At 38.2% G+C, this 22,810-nt stretch overlaps 3 protein-coding genes and 1 pseudogene across 3 annotated transcripts; all 4 read right to left on the bottom strand.

Moving 5' to 3' along the window:
• Positions 1-1,399: 1,399 nt before the first annotated feature.
• Positions 1,400-4,044, bottom strand: LOC131318629 (uncharacterized). Its single transcript, XM_058348539.1, has 2 exons — positions 3,792-4,044; positions 1,400-2,218 (listed from the first exon to the last, which is right to left on the bottom strand). The coding sequence occupies exons 1-2, from the start codon at positions 3,939-3,941 to the stop codon at positions 1,559-1,561; spliced, it is 810 nt and encodes a 269-aa protein (XP_058204522.1). The 5' UTR covers positions 3,942-4,044; the 3' UTR covers positions 1,400-1,558.
• Positions 4,045-9,093: 5,049 nt separating this feature from the next.
• On the bottom strand, positions 9,094-9,717 carry LOC131318633 (uncharacterized; annotated as a pseudogene).
• Positions 9,718-12,455: 2,738 nt separating this feature from the next.
• On the bottom strand, positions 12,456-14,485 carry LOC131318628 (uncharacterized). Its single transcript, XM_058348538.1, has 2 exons — positions 14,160-14,485; positions 12,456-13,294 (listed from the first exon to the last, which is right to left on the bottom strand). The coding sequence occupies exons 1-2, from the start codon at positions 14,373-14,375 to the stop codon at positions 12,635-12,637; spliced, it is 876 nt and encodes a 291-aa protein (XP_058204521.1). The 5' UTR covers positions 14,376-14,485; the 3' UTR covers positions 12,456-12,634.
• A 3,042-nt stretch (positions 14,486-17,527) lies between these two features.
• LOC131318630 (uncharacterized) lies at positions 17,528-18,780 on the bottom strand. Its single transcript, XM_058348541.1, has 2 exons — positions 18,456-18,780; positions 17,528-18,298 (listed from the first exon to the last, which is right to left on the bottom strand). Exons 1-2 carry the CDS (start codon positions 18,606-18,608, stop codon positions 17,645-17,647), a joined length of 807 nt encoding a protein of 268 aa, XP_058204524.1. The 5' UTR covers positions 18,609-18,780; the 3' UTR covers positions 17,528-17,644.
• Positions 18,781-22,810: the final 4,030 nt, after the last annotated feature.

Below are 22,810 nucleotides of genomic sequence, written 5' to 3'. Positions count from 1 at the left end.
AAAAGTAAAAAATTAAGATAAATTTCTTTAAAAAGTTCATAAAAAACAACCAATAATCCACAAAAAATTATGATATATTTTTTTAGTCTTTATTTCAAAAAAAATAGTTTGGTTAATAACCCTAACCCCTAAACCCAAACCCTACATCCTAAACCCTAGGGTAGAGTTTAAGGGTTTTGGGTTTAAAAACTTATTAACCAATCTTAAAAACTTATTATTGGTAATTTTTAATGAACTTTTTAAAGAAAATTATCTTAATTTTTTACATTTTAGATTTCTTTTGTCGAGACAAACCAATAATCCACAAAAAAAATGGATGCAAAATTAAAAATTATTATTTTTTGAATAAAGACCAAAAAGTAATCCAGCTTTTCGATTTCTCACAAACAAGCGTTTATATATGTGGGTTCTATGAGGTGGTGACTTGAATGGGTGGCTATGGTGGGTGGAAGAGACAAAGGCAATGGGTGATTGCGGTGGTAAGTGACTTACGAGTGGTGGTGGCTGGAACAAATAATTTTTTGGATTATTGTCATAATTTATTCAAAAAAATTTATATTCGATAATAATTTTTAGTTTTTGGATTCCTCTCGTAGAGATGAATCAATAATACAAAAAAAATGATGCAAAATAAACGAATGTGAAAAAGATTTGAATAAAGTTTATAGAAATAGGGTAGGGACTTAACTGATATGCAGTTATAAATCTTAAGGGTGATATTTATAATTTTCCCGATCATTTTGACGAAAATAGGGTACGGAGTTAACGGTGGGGACCTTTGAAACACAAAATTGAAATATTGGGGACCAATTTCGAGCAATTGGTAGGTTGGGGACTAAAACGGAACATGGAAAATATTTTGGGGACCAAAAATGTCAATAAACCCGTGTTTTCACACTTGGCGTCTAAATGGACGGAAAAGGGTATATGTGCTCATTTTTTGAAAGCACAGGTAGGTTACGTGCTCACTTTTGAATCACAAGGAGGGTATCCGCACATGACGATAATCACAAGAAGTCAAAGTGAACTTTGCCCTAACCGAAAATCACAAAAGGCATAACCGAAAATCACAAGTAGCATAACGGAGACACCGTAAGAGTAGATACCATAGCATTATCCAAAAAGCTGACATAAACTAGCAAATGATGCTATGGTGTCTACCTCCATTTGGGGACACCGTAATTTTGGCATAACCGGACCATTACAAGCCATCATCTGATTTTCGGTTAGTGACGTACAGAGGAGTGCGAGCTGAGCTATGCTCATCTCGAATTTTAATGATACTAAATGAAGAGGAATTTGGGTATTTTTAAGTACTGGCAATACTTAGCAGTCAAAGTTCAGCTTATCTTCTAGCAGAATTCACTCATGATAGTTGTATCAAGAACAAGGTGATCGATGATATGTAGAACTTGTTTTCATATATGAAAAAGTCGTGCCAAAATATATTGCAACCATGTTATTCTAGTACGTGAAATTATACAACATTTCGAGAGTACCGTTACGTGATACTACACATTTCTGTGGGATCTACAGAAATGCACACATGAGTCTCCTCTCACTCTAAGTTTCCGACTTTTCCAATCCTTAGATAAATAGTGGACTTCACGACCTTTCGATCACCACCATCTTCACTCCAAGCTCTCTTGAAACTCTCAACCACATCATCTCTCAAAAGCTCAACTCCTTTCTCCTTTGCCGTCTGATAAGCTGACCACGACCTTATGAACGTGAGAAAGCCTTCCAAATCAATCACCCTTTCAGTCGTGAACTCGAATGGCCCCGTGTGGTTCGCCCCATCGCCTACCGGCTCAAATGGGAAATCGATCCCTCTGTACTTGTCGTCCATAACCTTACGCGCTAGGTCCCAGTAAGGCTGGGAGTCAGCATAAAACTGTCGGAAAGCAGCGCCGAATTTCTCATTGACCAAGGGAATATTGTCGTTGGCAACGCTGTAGCACCAGGCAGCAATGACGCCGTGGGGTTTTTTGAGAACCTGTTTGACTTGCTGGTAGAAGGTGGGGAGGTCAAACCAGTGGAGGGCTGCGGCTATGGTGACAAGATCGACCGTTCCCGAGCGTGCCACACTGGATTCGAGCTCGGACATGGGTATGTTCGAAGGGGTGCATTGGTATCGCACGTTGGGGAGCTTGGGTGCGTAGTCAAGTTGCTCCTGGCTCGTGTCTGTGCCTACCACATTCTTGTACAGCTTTGCTAGCTGCAAATTTTTGTTTTTGCAATATTATTAGGTTCGTTTCATTAAAATTCTTATTTCTTAAATACTTATTTTCTATTTTACGAGATATGTAAAGAAGTTGAACTCAAGCATGGCTCATTCTTCTTCTAAGTCAGCTACAGAATAAAAAGCTTTTGCCACGTCAGCATTAAGTGGTGTATGGTTAGTTTGTTAATTAGTTGAGGTTAGTAAGGCTAAGACTGGTAGCTTGTAATCAGGAGCATATAAAAGGGGGTTTTCCCCTGCTTTGTAATCATCGAACAAAAACATACAGGAATGAAAGTCTCTTTTCTCTCTCTTCACCATAGCTTTCTCTCTCTAGTTCTTGAAGTTCGTTTCATAGATTTACAGAGTTTTTGATATTTCTTTAAGATAGATTATTCTCTCATAATACATCACATTTATTTTAGTTAATGGAACACACCCTTAGTATAACAATACGAGACTGTTTTCTATGACATCACGTTTTCTTTTTTCCTTTTATTCTTTTTTTTCAGGCTGGTGACCTTTTTCAAAAACATTGTCTTGACACGAGTAAAAATCATTGGACAAAAGAAGCTGCATTGGGCTCCCGTTCGTCCGTCAATAACTACATGAACAAATTACACTAGAGCAGGAAAAAATGGACTGCCACGGTTCATTTATTTATTTTTGCATGTATGATTTGTTCATGTAGCTTTCGAAGCCCGATCAATGAGCCGGCCAATTATCTGGGCACTGGATGAACTCGAAGATGCTGAAAACTGTTCGGAATTGGAGGATTGAGCCGAACGCTTCGAATGCCACTGCCTTCTGTTCTTGCACTATGATGAACTATTAGTCCAACAGAATTACGTATGTTCAGTGATCTTAGATTATATTCTCTCCATTCCAAATTCTTTGTCCGATCCGCAAAACAGAGTATTAAAAATAATATAATTTTTTGCAAGAAAAAATTAAAAGTTTTTCAACAACTTACTAGATATCAATGAGTATTTTTAATTTATGAAAAAAATTTAAATTTTTTATTAAAAAAATTGCATTATTTTTACAGTAATGCTACACGCACAGGCACAGCAAATGTGCACAGATTTTGTGTGGGGCCCACTACGGGTCTTATACAAATAATCCAAGTCGTTCATTAAATGTAAAACATTTTTTCAAGAGCCCCCGCAAAAAATCAGCTCAATCCGATACTCACAGATGCTTAATTCAATCATTTAACTTTTTATTCGAATCTCAGGATAATGAAAAGTTAAATGATTGAATCAAACACTTATAGATATCGAATTAAGCTGATTTTTTGCGATGAGTCTTGAAAAAATGTTTTACATTTAATGAACGGCTCGGATTATTTGTGTGGGACCCGAAGTGGACCCCACAAAAAATCTGTGCACAAAATTTGTGCACATTTACTGTGCGTGTAGCATTACTGTTATTTTTAACACTCCGTTTTGCGGACTGGATAAAAAATTTGAGACTGAGGGAGTATATTTTTTCACACTAGTAGCATCTTCAAACAAACGGACAATCCATCATTCTAAAATGTGTGTGTGAGAGAGAGAGAGAGGCTTACAGATTTAGCGGCTTGGCCACTGCCGGTGCCGGCATCCCAAACAAGGTCGTGATTTGGAGTCTTTGAGGCAATGAATTCAAACAGCTCTTCTGGGTAACTCGGCCGAGACTCTGCGTAATTCTTTGCCTGCCTGTGGAACAAATCCGCCATCTCTCTCTCTCTCTCTGCGGATCAATGGTTGGTCCCAATTCCATTTTTATAGAACGCAACCATATTTTAAGACCACAGCCAGCAACGATAACAGCCATTCTTTCTGGTCGATCTCCACTGCACGGGTATGAAAGCAATTGGTATACGTCTTCTGGCTCTTCTTCCAAGACTAAAGGTTCCTCTGTGTCCAATGCCTTACTTGGGATGATAAATTTTGCTTGTGAAACATCTTTTTGTAGAAGATCTCCAACACTCAGACTTCAAATTAGAGATGTCAATTTTTTTTGAAAGTTTATGTGGCATCTTCAATATGACATCAAAACATTTTTTCCAATCTTTGTGCCGAATTCTATTTATTTAAAAGAAAAAAATACTCAAACAAGTAGTACAAAAAGGTTTTGAACTTACTAACAGTTGCTTTTTACCTTCAACGGTTACTTTTTGAAATTTGGCATGGGAGAGGATACGTAGCTGTCAAAATTGGTAAGCTGAAGGTTTATGCCAAAACCACGTCAACTTTGACATGAGTGAAGATGAGTTAAGTTTTGTTTACCATTCAGGATGAACATTATTCTCCTTACTATTGATTGAATGCCAAAGCCACGTCAACTTTGTTTTTTTTTTTTTTTTGGTCAAACGGAATTTCATGCATTAAAAAAAAGCGAACATAAATGTCATCAGCCGGAAGTTCAGCATACAAAGATCATAAGGCGACAAAAAGGCTACAAAGCCGTAGACCTAAGTCCTGAGATAGCCAACACCCATGGCATCTGCCAGGGCGAATTCCCTAGCTGCAAAAGGAATGGAGCTAGTTACAATCAAATCATCTTCTTGTTGCAAGCCAAGTCTTGCAAGATAGTCTGCAGCCTGATTTGCTTGTCGGTAGATGTGGGTTATAATTGAATTTGTTCCATCAGCAAGTCTTCTCACTTCCTCAATAATGTGGCGTTGTGGGTGATCAGACGGAGGTCTCTCATTGTAGAAGTTAACTGCCACACTTGAATCGGACTCGAGGATGACACTTGATATTCCTTTCTCGAAGATGACAGTGAGACCTCTATAGATAGCCCATATTTCAACTTCCAAGCTGCTAGTGCTTGTAGCTTTCCCATAATAGCCGAGCACCCATTTTCCCAAGTTGTCTATAAGAACTCCTCCATATCCAGCCTTATTGGTGGATTCATAGAAGTAACCATCGGTGTTCAGCTTGCGCTTTCCTGGAGATGGTAAAATCCAACAAATCAGAACTCCATGTCGCGTATCATTGGTTTGTGGGGCCTTGAAAGCTAAAAAAATTTCCTTTGCGTAGATGTTGACATTCCTTAGACACACGGTTGAGATTGTTTCAACATTGTCAAAGCTCTTCCTGTTACGAGCTTTCCACAATTGCCAAAGTGAAACAATAAAAACCACGTTCCAAGGTATGTTTATATCTAAGACATAAGGAGTTTTAATTTTAGAGTTTAAGATGATCTAGTTAAGGATTGGTGAATTCAAGCTCCCACTTAACCAATGATTACTACGAATACAACTCCAAAACTCTTTAGCTTTAGGACAAGCGCGAAAGAGATGATTAATATCTTCGAGATTCTCATCACATCTAGGGCAGTAGTCAATGGGAATTATGCCCCTTCGGGCTCTTAAGGCATTAGTAGGGAGACTATTATGAAGCAAAATCCACAAGAAAAACTTCAGTTTTGATGGAACTTTCAACTTCCAGATCCAATTCCAGTTAACAGGAGAACCAACATCAGGATTAACAATGTTGTAAGCGGCAACTACAGAAAAATTGCCATTGGATGAACCCATCCATGATGGATAATCCACGTCAACTTTGACATGAGTGAAGATGAGTTGAGTTTTGTTCACCCTCCCGGGTGAACATTATCCTCCTTACTATTGATTGAAATGATGTAGACCCCACCACAAAGTGATATCATGATAACCAATAAGTGTATTGCATAGTAAGTATGACATTACTTTGTGGTGGGGCTCACACCATTTCAACCAATGATAGAGATGGTAATGTTCACCCTAAGAGGGTGAACAAAATTGCACTCAGTGAAGATAGATGGGTTAGAAGGTGAGTTGATACCAAAAGTAGTTATTGCACTGTCCACGTCATGTTTGACATCTCTCATTGGATAGATTATATTGAAAGACTAATGTGGCCCACATTGTTTATTTCGGTATAATTTATGCACTGAGAGTATCTAGTAAGCAACGTCACACGATACTTCGGGAGTACCCAATAACTACTCTACATGCTACTTGCATATGGCATAAGAACAACGACTGTGTGTTCTTTCACGATCGATATAATGATAATATGTTGGTTTCTAAGACCCCGTTCCGGAACATGAAATAAGTACTTATTTTTAAAAAATGTAATTTCAAGCTCAAAAATGATGGGCTTACTGAAATTTAAAAATATGCAATATGAATCTTATTTGAAAGATCTCATTGAGATCTTTAATACAGTGCAAAAAAAATCAAAAAATTATTTTTCATTTACATTATTTTTTAGTTTGAAATGTGAAATAAATACTTATTTTTTAAGGAGGTATTCTGGAATGGGCTCTAAGTTCTTTTAATCTATAGTTTTTAATATGTTGGTACGTACCCCTAGTAATTTTTGTACACTTCGATAATCCTAGGAAGATAAAGGAAATCGATATTCGCGTTCCACTTTTTATTGATGGTGCTCTACTTTATTCATGAAGTTATAACTTCACGTTAAAATTGGAGCGCCATAAATAAAAAATGGAGTGCGAAAATCAATTTCCTAAGATAAATTAGCATTAGTTTTTGAGATTTTGTTTTTGAGGCTATGAAATGTCATTCTGAAAAACAAGCCTCCATTGTACTGTCATATTTCCACAAGATTAATTGTTGGTACTTTTTTGAAATATCTTAGTTATACCCAATTTTATTTCATAGGATGACAAATTGGTTGCAGTATGTTTCAAGTTCTATAAATTCCTTCAGATCAATTGCTCAAATGGAGTTTTGCTTTGAATTTAATTAGGACTTCATAAGTGGGTGGTAAAATTAATTAATTTTTAATATTAATTGAGATGCGTGCATATTGGATGGGACATATGAATTATAAAAAAAAAAATTGTTTTGCCACGTCAAATAGATGACTGGGGTGTGGTAGCTGGTTGCACTGAACTTTCGTTGTTACGGTACTATACGTCATGGATTGCGTAAGTGTGGCCGTCGTTCTTTGACCAAAGGTGAGTTGATCAAATTGGCTGCTTGCACTAGAGAAAGCAGTTGATAATTCATCTCCCACCTTCGGTGGCGACCAAGGTTCGAATCTTCGAAGGTGGCGACCAACGTTCGAATCTCACGAGGAGCAAGATTTTGAGAGCTAGGATTATGAATAGCCTCAGGATCTCTCTGTGTTAACTCTAACACCCAACTAACCTCTACTGATGTATATCGCCTAACAAAAAAAATGGTTATTTGCACTAAAAATAGTTTTGAGAACTTGTGGTTATGTTTTCAACTGTTAATTAGGCTTTGTTCGGTTCGTGGTTTAGTTTTAGTTTTAGTTTTGTTTTCAATCATTATTCTATTTCTTCCTCAAATTATTACTCTATTTTTTCAATTATTACTTTCCCATCTCTCTCTATCTCTCTCCAATTATTACCCCTATCTTCAATCATTACTCTATTTCTCTCTCCATCCACTATCAAAACTAAACTAAACTCTCAACCAAACACAACCAGGTAATACTAGTTAGATGGCGTTTTGCTAAGCTTTACATTAGGAAAAGAAAAGCCGGCACGAAAAATTCAACTTCGGCAATCCCAAAGTAATCTCTAATACGCCAGCTTGCTGCTACTTTTTTTTTTTGATCCGCTGCTACTTTTTTTTTGTCAAACGGAATTCAGCTTGCTACTTCTAAATTAAATAAGGAAAAATAAAAGGGAAAGGAACATGACAATTGTAAAGTCTAAATTCAACTTACTACTTCATGCATCTCCAACCAAACTACAAACAAAGGAGGTAGCAAGATGAAAAATCAAATTACTACTATCAAAAGGAGATAGCAAAAAAAAAAGGAGATAGCAACCTTGCTATACTAGTCTCTCTCTCTCTCCCCTCATCAAATTTGGTATTTATTATTGGTGAATGTTAATATCTTGGACGAAGGGATAAAATAGATCACACGAAAAGCTCATCTCCCTTTATATATGAGTAATAAAATAGACTAGAATTAATAGATGAATGAAGGTACACATCAAGCGTTTATGTACTATTGCGACTTAGCACATGCACCACACATGCCCAGTGGTAGCTAGAATTTAAAAAACTGTACGAGTATTTGACATTTGAAAAAAAAAAAGTAATGATACGACCCTAAAAGCCAGAGGAGATTAGGTGAATTTGAGAGTTTGTTTCCCTCCAAAAGACCGACCCGCCTGCAAATTCATTCCCATTCAAAAGAGACACCAAGAAATTTACATAGCGAGAGAGAGCAGCGGCCATGGCGGCGGGGGTTGTTTCCGTTCCGATTCTGATACCAATCGACACATACAAGTTAGGGTTCATCGGCGCCGGTAGAATCGCGGAGAGCATATCGCTGGGGGCGTCGTCAAGTCGGGTGCCTTAAGTGCCTCCAGGATCCGAACCGCTCACCTCGGATCCTCCCGCAAATCCGCTTTCGAGTCCTTGGGAGTCAAAGTCTTCGATCGCAATGTCGAGGTACCTTACCTTCTCTTCTCATCCACAGTTCCACTCTATGGAGGTATGGCATACGGTACGCAATTTTTGTTCGAATCGTGCTTCTCATTTGCTCTGTCTTACTGCAATTTGGAATTCTTCTTTTAGAGCATCTCTCACCCAAGTCCAAGGTCAGCGGCTGAATTTATCATCACCACCAAAAATCCAAATAAATTTCTTAAAATGCCCTCCCTTAGCAAAATTCTTACATTTGCCATTTGTCCGGGTACCAGGCAATCTTGCGTGCAATGACTAATATACCGACGTGCTAAGTGTACGTACTTTTTTTTCCGTAGGAAAAGCGAAAATTGACGAAAATTCTGAAGTTTATTCATTGTAAAGTTGTTCCAATAACTCCACATTCAACGCAATGACAAGCAAAATGAACTCAAAGTTAAAACAACACTCATCTAAATAAGAATAATTAGTCATACAATTTAGACTCCCCAACTTTTCCCATCCTTAGATAAGTAGGAAACTTAACAACCTTCTTGTCATTCCCATCTACATTCCAAGCTTCCTTAAATTCCTCAATGACATCATCACTCAAGAGCTCCACACCCTTGTCGCGCGCCGTCTGGTACGCTGACCCCGATATGGTGTACGCGAGGTACTCTTCCAAGTCCATCAGTCGCTCGGTTTTGAACTCGAAAGGGCCCGTGTGATCGGCTCCGTCCACAGGCTCGAATGGGAAATCGATGCTCCTGTACTGGTTCACAATCAAGTTCCGGCCCGAACTCCAATACGCTCTCAAATCGACAAAGTAGATTTGTTTGAAAATCGAGTCGACGCGATCGTTGACTTACGGGATGATGTAGCACCACGCGGCGATGACTCCGTGGGGCCTTTTGAGTACCCAGTTGACTTGTTTGTAGAACGTTGGGAGATCGAACCAATGCATGGCTTGAGCCACCATCACAAGATCACAGCCATCAATGATCGATAACAGCCTTTCTTTCTGGTCTAATTTTTGGGTGCCGGGTGGGTACCACGTCACCTGGCTGACGTGGTGCCCGAGCAACACATCCGAACCGTCTAAAAGTGTATTGAACGGTCCAAATTGAACCATTCTCTCTCCTCTCATCCCAACACTCTCTCTCTGATTTCTCTCTCCAAATCCGAGATGTCCAAAACCGAATGGACAGTCCGAATTCACCAAATGGGCACCACGTAGTACCCGCTCTGCACTGAAAATGTTCTCCTCCACTGCACGTGGTATGAAAGCAATTGCCAATTGGTATACGTCTTCTTCCAAGAAGGCTCCTCTGTGTCCGATGAATCACGTAATGATTAATTCTGCTTGTTAAACAACTACCCTTTTGTTAGATTATTGAAAGACTAATGTGACCCACATTGTTTATTTCGCTGTAATTTATGCACTCAGAATATATCTTGTAAGCAACGTTACACGATACTTTGGTACAGTAGTACCCAATATTTACTCTACACGCTATTTGAATATGACATAGGAACAATTACTGTGTTCTTTCACAATCGGTATAATGATACCGTTCTAAGTTCTTTTAATCTATAGTTTTTAATATATAATTAAGTTGGTATACCCCTAGTAATTTTTGTACACTTCGAGAACCCTAGGACTCTAAAGTTAACGATAAGATTAATTAGCAGTAGTTTTTGACATTTTGTTTTTGAGGCTATAAAAGTACGAAAATTATTAAGCAGTTCCGGAGTTTAGAATAGTGTCCGTGCTCCCTCTCACATAAAATGCCGGAACCACGTGTTATTTATGAATTCACCTTGTTGGTCTCACATGTTATGTGAGAAGGAGTACAGACACTGTATATTATGTACTCCGAGACTACTGAATAATGGCTCAATTGACATGTCTTGGGTGCTATACTCCTTGAGGTCATGAATTGCTCATATGGAGCTTTGCTCTGAATTTGATTAGGGACTCCACAAGTGGGTGGTGTGATTGTTCCCCAACACTAGTTAAAGTATGCGTAAGCTTGTCTGGATACTTGAGTTATTAAAAAAAAAAATGGTTTCACCATGATAGATAGATGACTTGTGCTGGGTGCACTGAACTTTCGTCAGCACAAGTCATCTATCTGTCATGGTGAAACCATTTTTTTTTAATAACTCAAGTATCCAGACAAGCTTACGCATACTTTAACTAGTGTTGGGGAACAATCACACCACCCACTTGTGGAGTCCCTAATCATATTCAGAGCAAAGCTCCATATGAGCAATTCTTGATGAGAGGTGCTAGGGACACATCGGGTGTGGCACACCTCAGTCACAGCCCTCTCACATACAGGTGGGGTCTGTTTCAGTGAACCCCACCTGTATATGAGAGGGGTATGGCTGAGGTGTGCCACACCCGATGTGCCTCTAGCATTTTTGATATAGTATGCATGGATTGCGGGAGTGGGGCCGTCGTTCTTTGACCAAAGGTGAGTTGATCAAATTGGTTACTTGCTTAAAAAAAGTGTTGAGAACTTGGGGTTATGTTTTCAACTGTTTAACTGTAAAGTATAGTAGTACTCCCTCCGTCCTTTTTTAAGTGTTCTGCTTCGTAATTTCAACTTATTAAAAAGATATCATCATTATACCTTTCACATCAACTTTTTTCTCCACTTTTTCTACTTACCCATCATCATTACATTTTTATTCACTTACTTTTTAAAAAGAAATCTACTTTTAGGGATAAAATAGACAATACATCAACTTTTACCCACTAACTTTACAAAATGGACACTTATTAAGGGACAGCCCAAAATGGAATACTGGACTCTAAAAAAGGGACGGAGGGAGTAATAATTAGGTGGCATTTGCTAAGTTTTTTGAGTTGTTTCTTGTTTTGTCCTTATTTAAAAAATATTCGTGTTTGTTAATTTTGCGCCTCACTTTTTTTGATTTTTCAATTAAAAGTATAAAATTATCACTTTTACCCAAATATTTTTTAAAATATTCAAGATATATAAAGCCGGGTTTTTTTTTTTTTTGGGGGGGGGGGGGTTGAGCTTTTTATTTCCAAAAATATTTGGGTAAAAGTCATACAGTAATTTTTAACTTTTCCGTTTTGTCTTGACGAGATGAATAGGAAAACAAAAATAAAGTGACGCGCAAAACTAAATAATGGCGAATTTTTTTTAAATAAAGACAAATAAAAAAATGCTTAGTGAAACGCTACCTTAGAGTGGAATATTGTATTAAAAAAACTGGGATAATTCTATGATGTCTACCCTTATGATGCATTCATTATGCCTCTTGTAGTTTTCGATTATGCCTTTTGTGATTTTTGGTTATGCCATGTATGGTTCTACGTTATGTCATGTGTGAGTATGTGTGTTGTATAATATGAAACCACACGTGACATAACCGAAAATCACAAGAGGCATAATCGAAATCACAAAAGGCATAACCGAAAATCACAAGAGGCATAACGGAGACACCGTAAGAGTAGATACCATAGCATTATCCAAAAAGCTAACATAAACTAACGAATGATGCTATGTTGTCTACCTCTATTTGGACACTGTAATTTTGACATAACCGGACCATTACAAGCCATCGTCTAATTTTCGGTTAGTGACGTACAGAGGAGTGTGAGCTGATTTATGCTCATCTCGAATTTTAATGATACTAAATGAAGCGAAATTTGGGGTTTTTTAAGTACATGCCATCGTCTGATAGAGATTCGGATACATTCTAATGATACTATTGATCCCAAATTGTCTAGCTAGTACGTACAAGGCGATACTTTGCAGTCAAAGTTGAGCTTATCTTTTAATTAACAGAATTCACTCATGAAAGTTGTATCAAGAACAAGGTGATCGATGATATGGAGAACTTGTTTTCATATATGAAAAGTCATGCGAAAATATATTGCATTCTAGTACGTGAAATCATACAATAGTCCGGGAGTACCGTTACGTAGTACCACACGTTATTGTGGGGTCTACAGAAATACACACATGAGTCTCCTCTCACTCCTATTTTCCAACTTTCCCAATTCTCAGATAAATAGGGGACTTCACAACCTTTCGATCACCACCATCTTCACTCCAAGCTCTCTTGAAACTCTCAACCACGTCATCTCTCAACAGCTCAACTCCTTTCTCCTTCGCCGTCTGATAAGCTGACCACGACCTTATGAACAAGAGAAAGTCCTCCAGATCCATCACCCTTTCTGTCATGAACTCAAACGGCCCCGTGTGGTTGGCCCCATAACCTACCGGCTCGAACGGGAAATCGATCCCTTTGTACTTATCCTCCACTACCTTAATTGCAGGGTCAAAGTAAGGCTGCAAGTCAGCGCAAAACTGTCGGAAAATAGCGTCGAATTTCTCATTGACCAAAGGAATGCTATTGTTGGCCTCAGGGACGGTGTAGGTCCAGGCAGCGATGACGCCATGGGGTTTTTTGAGAACCTGTTTGACTTGCTGGTAGAAGGTGGGGAGGTCAAACCAGTGGAGGGCTGTGGCTATGGTGACAAGATCAACGGTTCCCGGGGGTGCCACGCTGGATTCGAGCTCAGACATGGGGATGTTTGGAGGGGTGCATTGGTATCGCACGTTGGGGAGCTTGGGTGCGTAGTCAAGTTGCTCCTGGCTCGTGTCTGTGCCTACCACATTCTTGTACAGCTTTGCTAGCTGCAAATTTATGTTTTTGCAATATTGTTAGGTCCTGTTCCCCTAATCTTTTTTTTTGCAATATTGTTAGGCCCTGTTCCAATAAGATTTTTATTTTTTAAGTACTTATTTTTTACTTTATGAGACAGGTGATTTTCACATAATATATCACATTTATTTTGGTACAACAATACGAGGCTGTTTTCTATGACATCACATTTTCTTTTTTTCCTCTTTTTTTTCGCAGGCTGGTGGCCTTTTTCAAAAAAAATTCTCGACTCTTTCGGATTAAAATTCTATAGAAAGTAACTGAAATATGAAGTAGATTGTTTGCAAACACAAGTAAAAACCATTGGACAAAAGAAACTGCATTGGGCTCCCGTTGTCTTTAATCCTCAATTCCCATCCAGTTTTCGGCATTTGTTGCCCGGCCCTCTTATACCTGCAAGGGTGATCTGGATCGTTTATCTTGTAGAACTCAAAAAGAAGAATCTTCATGCCAAAAATCTGTTTTTATCGTCCGTCAATAGCTATATGGACAAATTACAGCACTAGTGCAGGAAAAAATGGACTGCCATGGTTCATTTATTTTTTTTGCACGAATGATTTGTTCATGTAGCTATCGAAGCCCGATCAATGTTCCGGCCAATTATCTGGGCCCTGGATGAACTCGAAGATGCTGAAAACTGGACGGAATTGGAGGATTGAGCCGAACGCTTCGAATGCCACTGCCTTCTGCTCTTGCCACTATAATGAACTATTAGTCCAACAAAATTATATGTGTTCAGTGATCTTAGATTATATATTTCTTCACACTAGTAGCATCTTCAAACAAACGGACAATCCATCATTCTAAACAATGAGAGAGAGAGAGAGAGAGGCTTACAGATTTAGCGGCTTGGCCACTGCCGGTGCCGGCATCCCAAACAAGGTCGTGATTTGGAGTCTTTGAGGCAATGAATTCAAACAGCTCTTCTGGGTAACTCGGCCGAGACTCTGCGTAATCCTTTGCCTGCCTGTGGAACAAATCCGCCATGTCTCTCTCTCTCTCTCTCTCTCTCTCTCTCTCAATATCTGGGTCAATGGTTGGTCCGAATTCCATTTATATAGAACGCAACCACATTTTAAGACCACAGCCAGCAAGAGTAACAGCCATTCTTTCTGGTCTCCACTGCACGGGTACGAAAGCAATTGGTATACGTCTTCTTCCAAGACTAAAGGCTCCTAGCCTCTGTGTCCGGTATTAATTATCAAAATACGTCATTGACCGTCATTTTCCCTTAGATTATTGGAAGACTAATGTGACCCACATCTTTGGTTAGATTAGTGGAAGACTAATGTGTAACCCACATTGTTTATTTCGTTGTAAGTTATGCGTTGAAAGTATATCTCGTAAGCGACGTCACAAGATAGTTCGGAAGTACCCAATAATTATTCTACACACTACTTGCATATGGCATAGGAACAACTATTGTGTTCTGTCATGATCGATATAATGATACCGTTCTAAGTTTTTCAAATCCATAGTTTTTAATAATTAAGTTAGTATGCTGAGTCCTAGTAATTTTTGTACACTTCGACAATCCTATGACTCTAAAGTTAACAATAAGATAAATTAGCAGTAGTTTTTGAGATTTTGTTTTGAGGCGATGAAATAGCATTCTGAAAAAACAAGCCTCCATTGTACTGTCGTATTTCCACAAGATTAATTGTTGGTACATATTGAAATATCTTAGTTATACCCAATTTTATTTCATAGGATGAGAAATTGGTTGTTGTATGTTTCAAACTTTCAAATGATATAAACTCCTTCAGATCAATTGCGCATATGGAGCTTTGCTTTGAATTTAATTAGAAGTCCGTAAGTGGGTGATGAAACTAATTGATTTTCAACATTAGTGAAAGTGCGTGCAAACTGGACTGAACATCTGAATTATTAAAAAAATAGTTTTGCCACGTCAGATAGATGACTGGGTGTGCTAGCTGGTTACACTGAACTTTCGTTGTTACAGTACTATACGTCATGGATTGCGTAAGTGTGGCCGTCGTTCTTTGACCAAAGATGGGTTGATTAAATTGGCTACTTCCACTAGAGAAAGAATTTGGTAATTCATCTCTTTCATCCGGTGGTGATCAAGGTTCGAATTTTACGAGAGACAGAATATTGGAGTTAGGATTATGGATAATCTCAGAATCGCTCTGTGCTAACCTTAACACCTCATTAACTTCTGCTGAGAACTTGTGGTTATGTTTTCAACTGTTTAATTGTAAAGAATAGTACTACTAGCTAGTTAGGTGACGTTTCGTTAAGCTTTACATAAGGAAAAGAAAAGCCGGCACGAAAAATTCAACTTCGACAATCCCAAAGTAATCTCTAAATACGCCAGCTTGCTACTTCTAATTCAAACAAGAAAAAATTAAATAAATAAATAAATAAGGGAAAGGAACATGGCAATTGTAAAGTCTAAATTCAATTACTACTTAATGCATCTCCAACCAAACTACAAACAAGGGAGGTAGCAAGATGAAAAATCAAATTACTACTATCAAAAGGAGATAGCAAAAAAAAAAAATAAAGAAAATTTTTTTTTATTAATAAATCTTTTTTCGCCGTTCAAAAAAAAGAAAAGGATATAGCAACCTTGCTATACTAGTCTCTTTCTCCTCTCATCAAATTTGGTGTTTATTATTGGTGAATGTTAATATCTTGGACGGAGGGATAAAACAGATCACATCAAAAGCTCATCTCCCTTTATATACTACTGATAAAATAGACTAGAATTAATAGATAAACTAGAATAGATGAATGAAGGTACACATCAAGCGTATATGTACTACTGTGACTTACCACATGCACCACACGTGCCCAGTGGTAGTTAAAATTTAAAAACTGTATGAGTATTTGACATTTGAAAAAAAATGTAACGATACGACACTAAAAGCCAAAGGAATTTAGGTGAACTTGAGAGTTCGTTTCTCTCCAAAAGACCGACCAGCCTGCAAATTCATTCCCATTCGAAAGAGACACCAAGAAATTTACATAGTGAGAGAAAGAGCAGCGGCCATGGCGGCAGGGGTTGTTTCCGTTCCGATTCCAATACCGATCGACACGTACAAGTTAGGGTTCATTGGCGCCGGTAGAATCGCGAAGAGCATTGCCGGAGGCTTCATCAAGTTGGACGCCTTAAGCGCCTCTAGGATCTGAACCGCTCACCTCGGATCCTCCCGCAAATCCGCTTTCGAGTCCTTGGGAGTCAAAGTCTTCAATCACAATGTCGAGGTAACTTACCTTCTCTCATCCACAGTTCCACTCTATGGAGTCCGTTACACATATGTTCTGATTGGCGAATGTATGGCATACGGTACGCGATTTTTGTTCGAATCGTGCTTCTCATTTGCTCTGTCTTGCTGCAATTTGGAATTCTTTCTTTAGAGCATCTCTCACCCAAGTCCAACGCCAGCGGCAGAATTTTATCATCACCACCAAAAATCCAAATAAATTTCTTAAAATGCCCTCCCTTAGCAAAATTCTTACATTTGCTATTAGTCCGGGTACCAGAGAATCCTGCGTGCAATGACTAATATACCGACGTGCTAAGGGGGTGTTTGGATGGGCCATTTTTACATTTTCTAATTCTAATTTTTGGGTTTTGGGTGTTTGGCAAGAAGAGGGAAAATGGTTTTTGAGGAAAATGAGTTTTGGGTTTTGATGTTTCTAAAATAAAACCAAGAATGAGGGAAAAGGAGCTTTTTGAATTGTCATTTTCCCATTTTGGAATTCTGGCATGCCAAAAAGACCACCCTATCCTCTCCCTTTTGGAATAATCTCCACTTTGCCCTTGAAAATATCAACGTTATCTGTCCAATTTCGGAAGTACATTTAAAAAAAATTAAAAAATGTACTTTATACACCAGTGATTTCAGTTCATGCACTAGTCCAATTCGGAAGTACATTTAAAAAAAATTAATTAAAACATTATTTATATACATTATACACCATTATTAATAACCGGAGGCAACATAGTAAAAAATCAATCCATAATTCATTTTTATTCCATATCTTCCAAACACTACTCCTACTGCAAAATGCATTTTGCAAATATCATCCAAACACTCTACCAAATACAAAATATATTCTGATCATAATTCCAAAAGTCAAAAAGGCAAAAAGTGAAAAATGAAAAGCCAAAAAGTTGCCTCCCAAATACCCCCTAAGTGTACATACTTTTTTTTTGGCGGTAGGAAAGGCGAAAATCGACTAAAATTCTAAAGTTTATTCATGGTAAACTTGTTCCAATATAACTCCACATCCAACGCAATGACAAGCAAAATGAACTCAAGTTAAAACAACACTCATCTAAATGAGAATAATTAGTCATACAATTTAGACTCCCCAACTTTTCCCATCCTTAGGTAAGTAGGAAACTTAACAACCTTCTTGTCATTCCCATCTTCATTCCAAGCTTCCTTAAATTCCTCAATCACATCATCACTCAAGAGCTCCACACCCTTGTCGCGCGCCGTCTGGTACGCTGACCCTGATATGGTGTACGCGAGGTACTCTTCCAAATCCATCACTCGCTCGGTTTTGAACTCGAAGGGGCCAGTGTGATCGGCTCCGTCCACGGGCTCGAACGGGAAATCGATGCTCCTGTACTGGTCCACAATCAAGTTCCGGCCCGAACTCCAATACGCTCTCGAATCGACATAGTAGATCCGTTTGAAAATCGAGTTGACGCGATCGCTGACTTCCGGGACGGTGTAGCACCACGCGGCGATGACTCCGTGGGGCCTTTTGAGTACCCAGTTGACTTGTTTGTAGAACGTTGGGAGATCGAACCAATGCAGGGCTTGAGCCACCATCACAAGATCGACGCTTCCCTGCTCTGATACCATATTACTGAGTTCGGATAGGGACATGTCGGGTGGGGTACATTGAAATCGCACGTTGGGAATCTTCGGTGCAAAATCCAATTGGCCTTGGCTCGTGTCCGTGGCTATGACATTCTTGTAGATTTGAGCTAGCTGAAAACGAGCTTGTATCAGAATAGAGATCATTCTCTAAAGATCCATTACGGCCAAAAATCAAACATTAGAGGAAGGCTGAAAGAACGTATAAAGAATTACAGAGAGAGAGAGAGAGAGAGAGAGAGAGAGAGGAAGGAGGAGGAGGAGGACTCACAGATGCGGCGGCCTGGCCGCTACCGGTGCCAACATCCCAAGCAAGGTCATGGGAAGGTGTGTTGGATGCAATGAACCGGAACAGCTCTTCTGGGTAACTGGGTCTACCCTTCCAGTACTCCTCTCCCTGTTTCTTGAACAGATCTGCAGCCATCTCTCTCTCTCTCTCTCAAACTCCGGTCACTATGTCGTTATAATCTACTGGCACACACTAGTTACGATCATTTGCATACAAGTGTGAGAGCTGTGTGGGTCATGGTCATCGATGACGAGGACAGAAAGAAGAAATTTGGTAAGGCACGCTATGGGTTGGATAGTCACGTGCGTATGGGTTGTACAGAAAGTCCAAATAAATGGTTCAAAGCAAAAACCGAATTCCCTTCGTGCTGCACAATAGAAATGTTAGGGACAAAGAAAATTTATTTCGAAACTACCCCGAAAAGATCAACTAGTGTTTGAGATTCACTTTGATGTGTGTGACACAATCATCAAAGTGATTCTCAACCATTAATTGCTGTTTTCGGGGTACTTTCGGGGTAAATTTTCTTTGTACCTAGCATTCCTTTGCTGCACAATTATAATAGGAAGCAAAAAAGAGAAAAAGGTAGGGTACATGAAACCCAACAATAAAAGTGTATAGGAAAAAAGAATGAACGGTTCAGATTCAAATTACGAGCTCTATAAAATGAATGATTTCGATCATTATTATGAATCTGAAACGGTCCACAAAAATCCAAAACTGAACAGGACTGGATGCAATTAAACTGGACAGGACTTGAGTCCGACCCATACTTCGAAAAAGAGCAACGAAATTGATGACCATTTCTCTCTTTAAAAAATAGACAAAGATATGCTCCTTATTAAAAAGAGGTACCAAGATCACATTCGATCTCATGGGAATCTTGTCAATTTGCAATAACTTTCAAGTTACTACTCTCTGTATAGACAACTTAGATAAGCAAAATGAAAATCATCAAATCGAAAATGGCATGGCATCTCCAACCAAACTACAAGAAGGGAGGTTAGCAAGATGAAATTCAAATTACATTTGAAGAGATACATAAGCAAAATACTATCAAAAGGTGATAGCAACCTTGCTATATTAGTTTGGTGTAGCGCTCTCTCTCTCTCTCCAATTTTGAAGAGAGAGAAAATACTATTCCATTGTCACCTCATCAAATTTAGTGTTTACTATTGGTGAATGTTAATATCTTGGACAAAAGGATACCAAACCAAACCAAACCAAAGAGATACAAAACTTAAAATTTGAAGAGGCTCTTGGACTACATATCTCTTCAACTTGCCACACAAGTAACCAAAGTACATATTTGAGGTAAAATTTTGCTTCTTCCCGTGGAGATGCTCTTAGCTTCAAATGTATTGGGGATGGTGAATTTTTTTGAAGGCCTATGTAACAATTTGACATGTTAAAGTTCGGCATTTTTAAATACCTACTCCAACCAATATATAAGCCAAATTTATTATTTAAGTATGTTACCTAAACCCTAATCAAAGATACTTCCTCCGTCCATTTTTTAGAGTCCAGTATTTCATTTTGGGTTGTCCCTTAATAAATGTCCATTTTGTAAAGTTAGTGGATAAAAGTTTGTGAATTTTTCATTTTGCTCCTATAAATAGATTTCATTTTGAAATGTTAGTGAGTAAAAATGCAATAATAATGTCTCCATAGAGGGTAAAGAGAGAAAGTGGAGGTAAAAATTAATGAAAAATGTTTTTTTAATAAGTTAGAGTTACGAAATGGGACACTTAAAAAGAGACGTCGAAGGGAATAACATTTGATATGAGAGGGGAGATATCAAATGACACCTAGACAATTGACATTTTGATTGGAATTTGGCTAAAATGCCAATTCATCTACTTGACATACCATGTTAAATTTGACATCCTTGATTGGAGATGCTTGAGGATGAGAGAATTTTACAAAGGGCATCCTTTGTTCCTGCAATTTGCAATATAGTGTGGCACTTATGTGCGAGCGCACGTTCTTGATGGTACATAAGTCTCCAATGATGAATTGCTGGCATATATTCTCACCATTTGGAAAATAATTTTAACACTTCCCTTTTATTAATTTTTTGTATTTTTATTCATGTGGAAGTATCAAATTACCCTTCATATGAAAAAGGTGACTCAAGAGGCAATGGTATTTCAATAATTTCACCTGAATAAATGACAAAAAGGAAGTGTCGGTGGACAAAAAGAGAGTGTGAAAATCATTTTCCCTGATATGTTGGTGACCACTCTTGGTTACCGCATTTTTGTATACCATGTGATGTGTCATTGTGTCACAAATGCATGATAAAATATGATCCATTTGTCATCTAGTAGGTCGCCCAAGCTCTTTGGACTTTCCAGTAGGTCACCCATCCCAACATTGCTGCAGGACAAACACATTTAACTGTGAAGTTCGAATTAACGTTGACGTCCTCACAGCTTTAAAATGTTTTATACAAGATAGGGGTATGATCTATTGTATATAGCACTGAACTTAGCATTCATAAAATGATGTGAGACCCATGACCACTCATCCAGATATTTACCGGGACTCTCCTCCAAAACCCGGCCTCAATCTGGCTATGGGGTGCCACAGTTTAGGACTTTTTGGTTTACAGTGCCAATTACTTGATCTAATTTATGTGAGTCTTACCTGTGCTTTTGTTTTGTTTCTTAGCAGATGGAATCAAGTAATACAAAACTGAAGCAGTAGTTTTATGCTTACAGTTATCTGTGAGGGCTTACTTTTATAATGGCTTCATAAATAGTTTTGTTGCAAGAGAACGAATAACAAATAATCTTCCCTTCTCCTTCTTCCTTGCAACTGAATTTTTTTTCTTGTTGACTTTACTTTGTATTCATTGCTTTGGCAGGGCAATCTCAATCCTCAAGTCACTTTTCGTATTTCGTTGAATTTGGGGAAACTGAAAATGCTTGCAACTATTTTTTCTCATATCAACTGCAGGTCATACACACGAAAAATGCTGATAAGTCTTGTCGGAAGACTTCAAGCGGTCATTTCTCCTCCACTCTAAATGAAATTGGGATGGTGTGAGTTTCTTAGCTTAGGAAACTTATATGATCCTCCTTTTGGATTTATCGATAGTGATACCATTTGGTTGACTGCAAGCGTTGTGATTTTGGAGGAAACTTTTTTGAGAGATAATTTGGATTTTATAGATGCTGATTTTTCAAGGCATATGTTGCTACGTGAGGGCGATAGTTTGTATTGGAGGATGCAAAACTTTGGATCATTCATGGATGTTTTAGAAAGACTAGGAATTACTAACTCTACGTTTCAAGTTGGAGGATGTGAATTTTACATATTTAAGTTAGTAGGTCATGGAATTTGTTTATGGTTTTCTCAAAAAACTTTTTTTTTGTGGTTTTCTCATCTAAAACAAATTTCATGGCCAACTATCGACATTAACTTACATATGTAAAAGCCATGTCCTCCAACTTGAAATGCAAGGCTAGTAATTTCTGATTCTTTTTAAAACAACCATGAATGATCTAAAGTTTTGCATCCTCCAATACAAACTATTGCCCTCCCCTAACACATGCCTTGAAAAATCAGTATTTATAAAATCCGAATTGTCTCTCAAAAAAGACTCCTCCAAAAGCATAACGTTTGCGGTCAACCAAACGGTATCACTATCGATAAACTCAAAAGCAGGATCATATAAGTTTCCTAAGCTAAGAAACTGGCACCATCCCAATTCCTTTAAGATGGAGGAGAAACGACAACTTGAAGTCTTCCGACAAGACTTATCATGTGCATGACCGACCTACAAGCATTTTCACTTTCTTCAAATTCAACGATATATAAAAATTGACTTGAGGATGAGATTGCCTTGCCAAAGCAATGAATACAAAATAAAGGCAACAAGAAAAAAAAATTCAGTTGCAAGGAAGAAGGAGAAGGGACAATTATTTGTCATTCGTTCCCTGCAAGAATACAACAAAATTGTTTATGCCATTATAAAAGTAAGTCCTCACAGATAGGTATACAATTCCTGCTTTAGTTTCGTATTGCTTCGTTGATCACTAAAACTTGGCTTAAGTATAATTCAAGGTTCAAATACTAATGGGTTTGTTTGTTTGGCAGCTTTAAAATCCATGCGCACAATTTTCAATACATTTTTTCTATCTCTCTGCACTCAAATTTTCTTCAAAACCTAAAACGAATTGAACAAGCCCAATATGTTTTGTTATTTTATTTAATCTGTTAAGCAACTAAACAAAAGCATTCACGTAAGTCCGTTGCCATCAGATCTAGAATTGTATTTACCCCAAAAAAAAGGATCATGGGAACCCAAAATAGAAACATGAGTACAGTTT

This window comes from Rhododendron vialii, chromosome 3a (genome assembly GCF_030253575.1).
Source record: "Rhododendron vialii isolate Sample 1 chromosome 3a, ASM3025357v1".
Taxonomy (NCBI): domain Eukaryota; kingdom Viridiplantae; phylum Streptophyta; class Magnoliopsida; order Ericales; family Ericaceae; genus Rhododendron; species Rhododendron vialii.
Note: the sequence above shows the minus strand (reverse complement) of the source record. Positions and strands in the feature narration are given on the sequence as shown.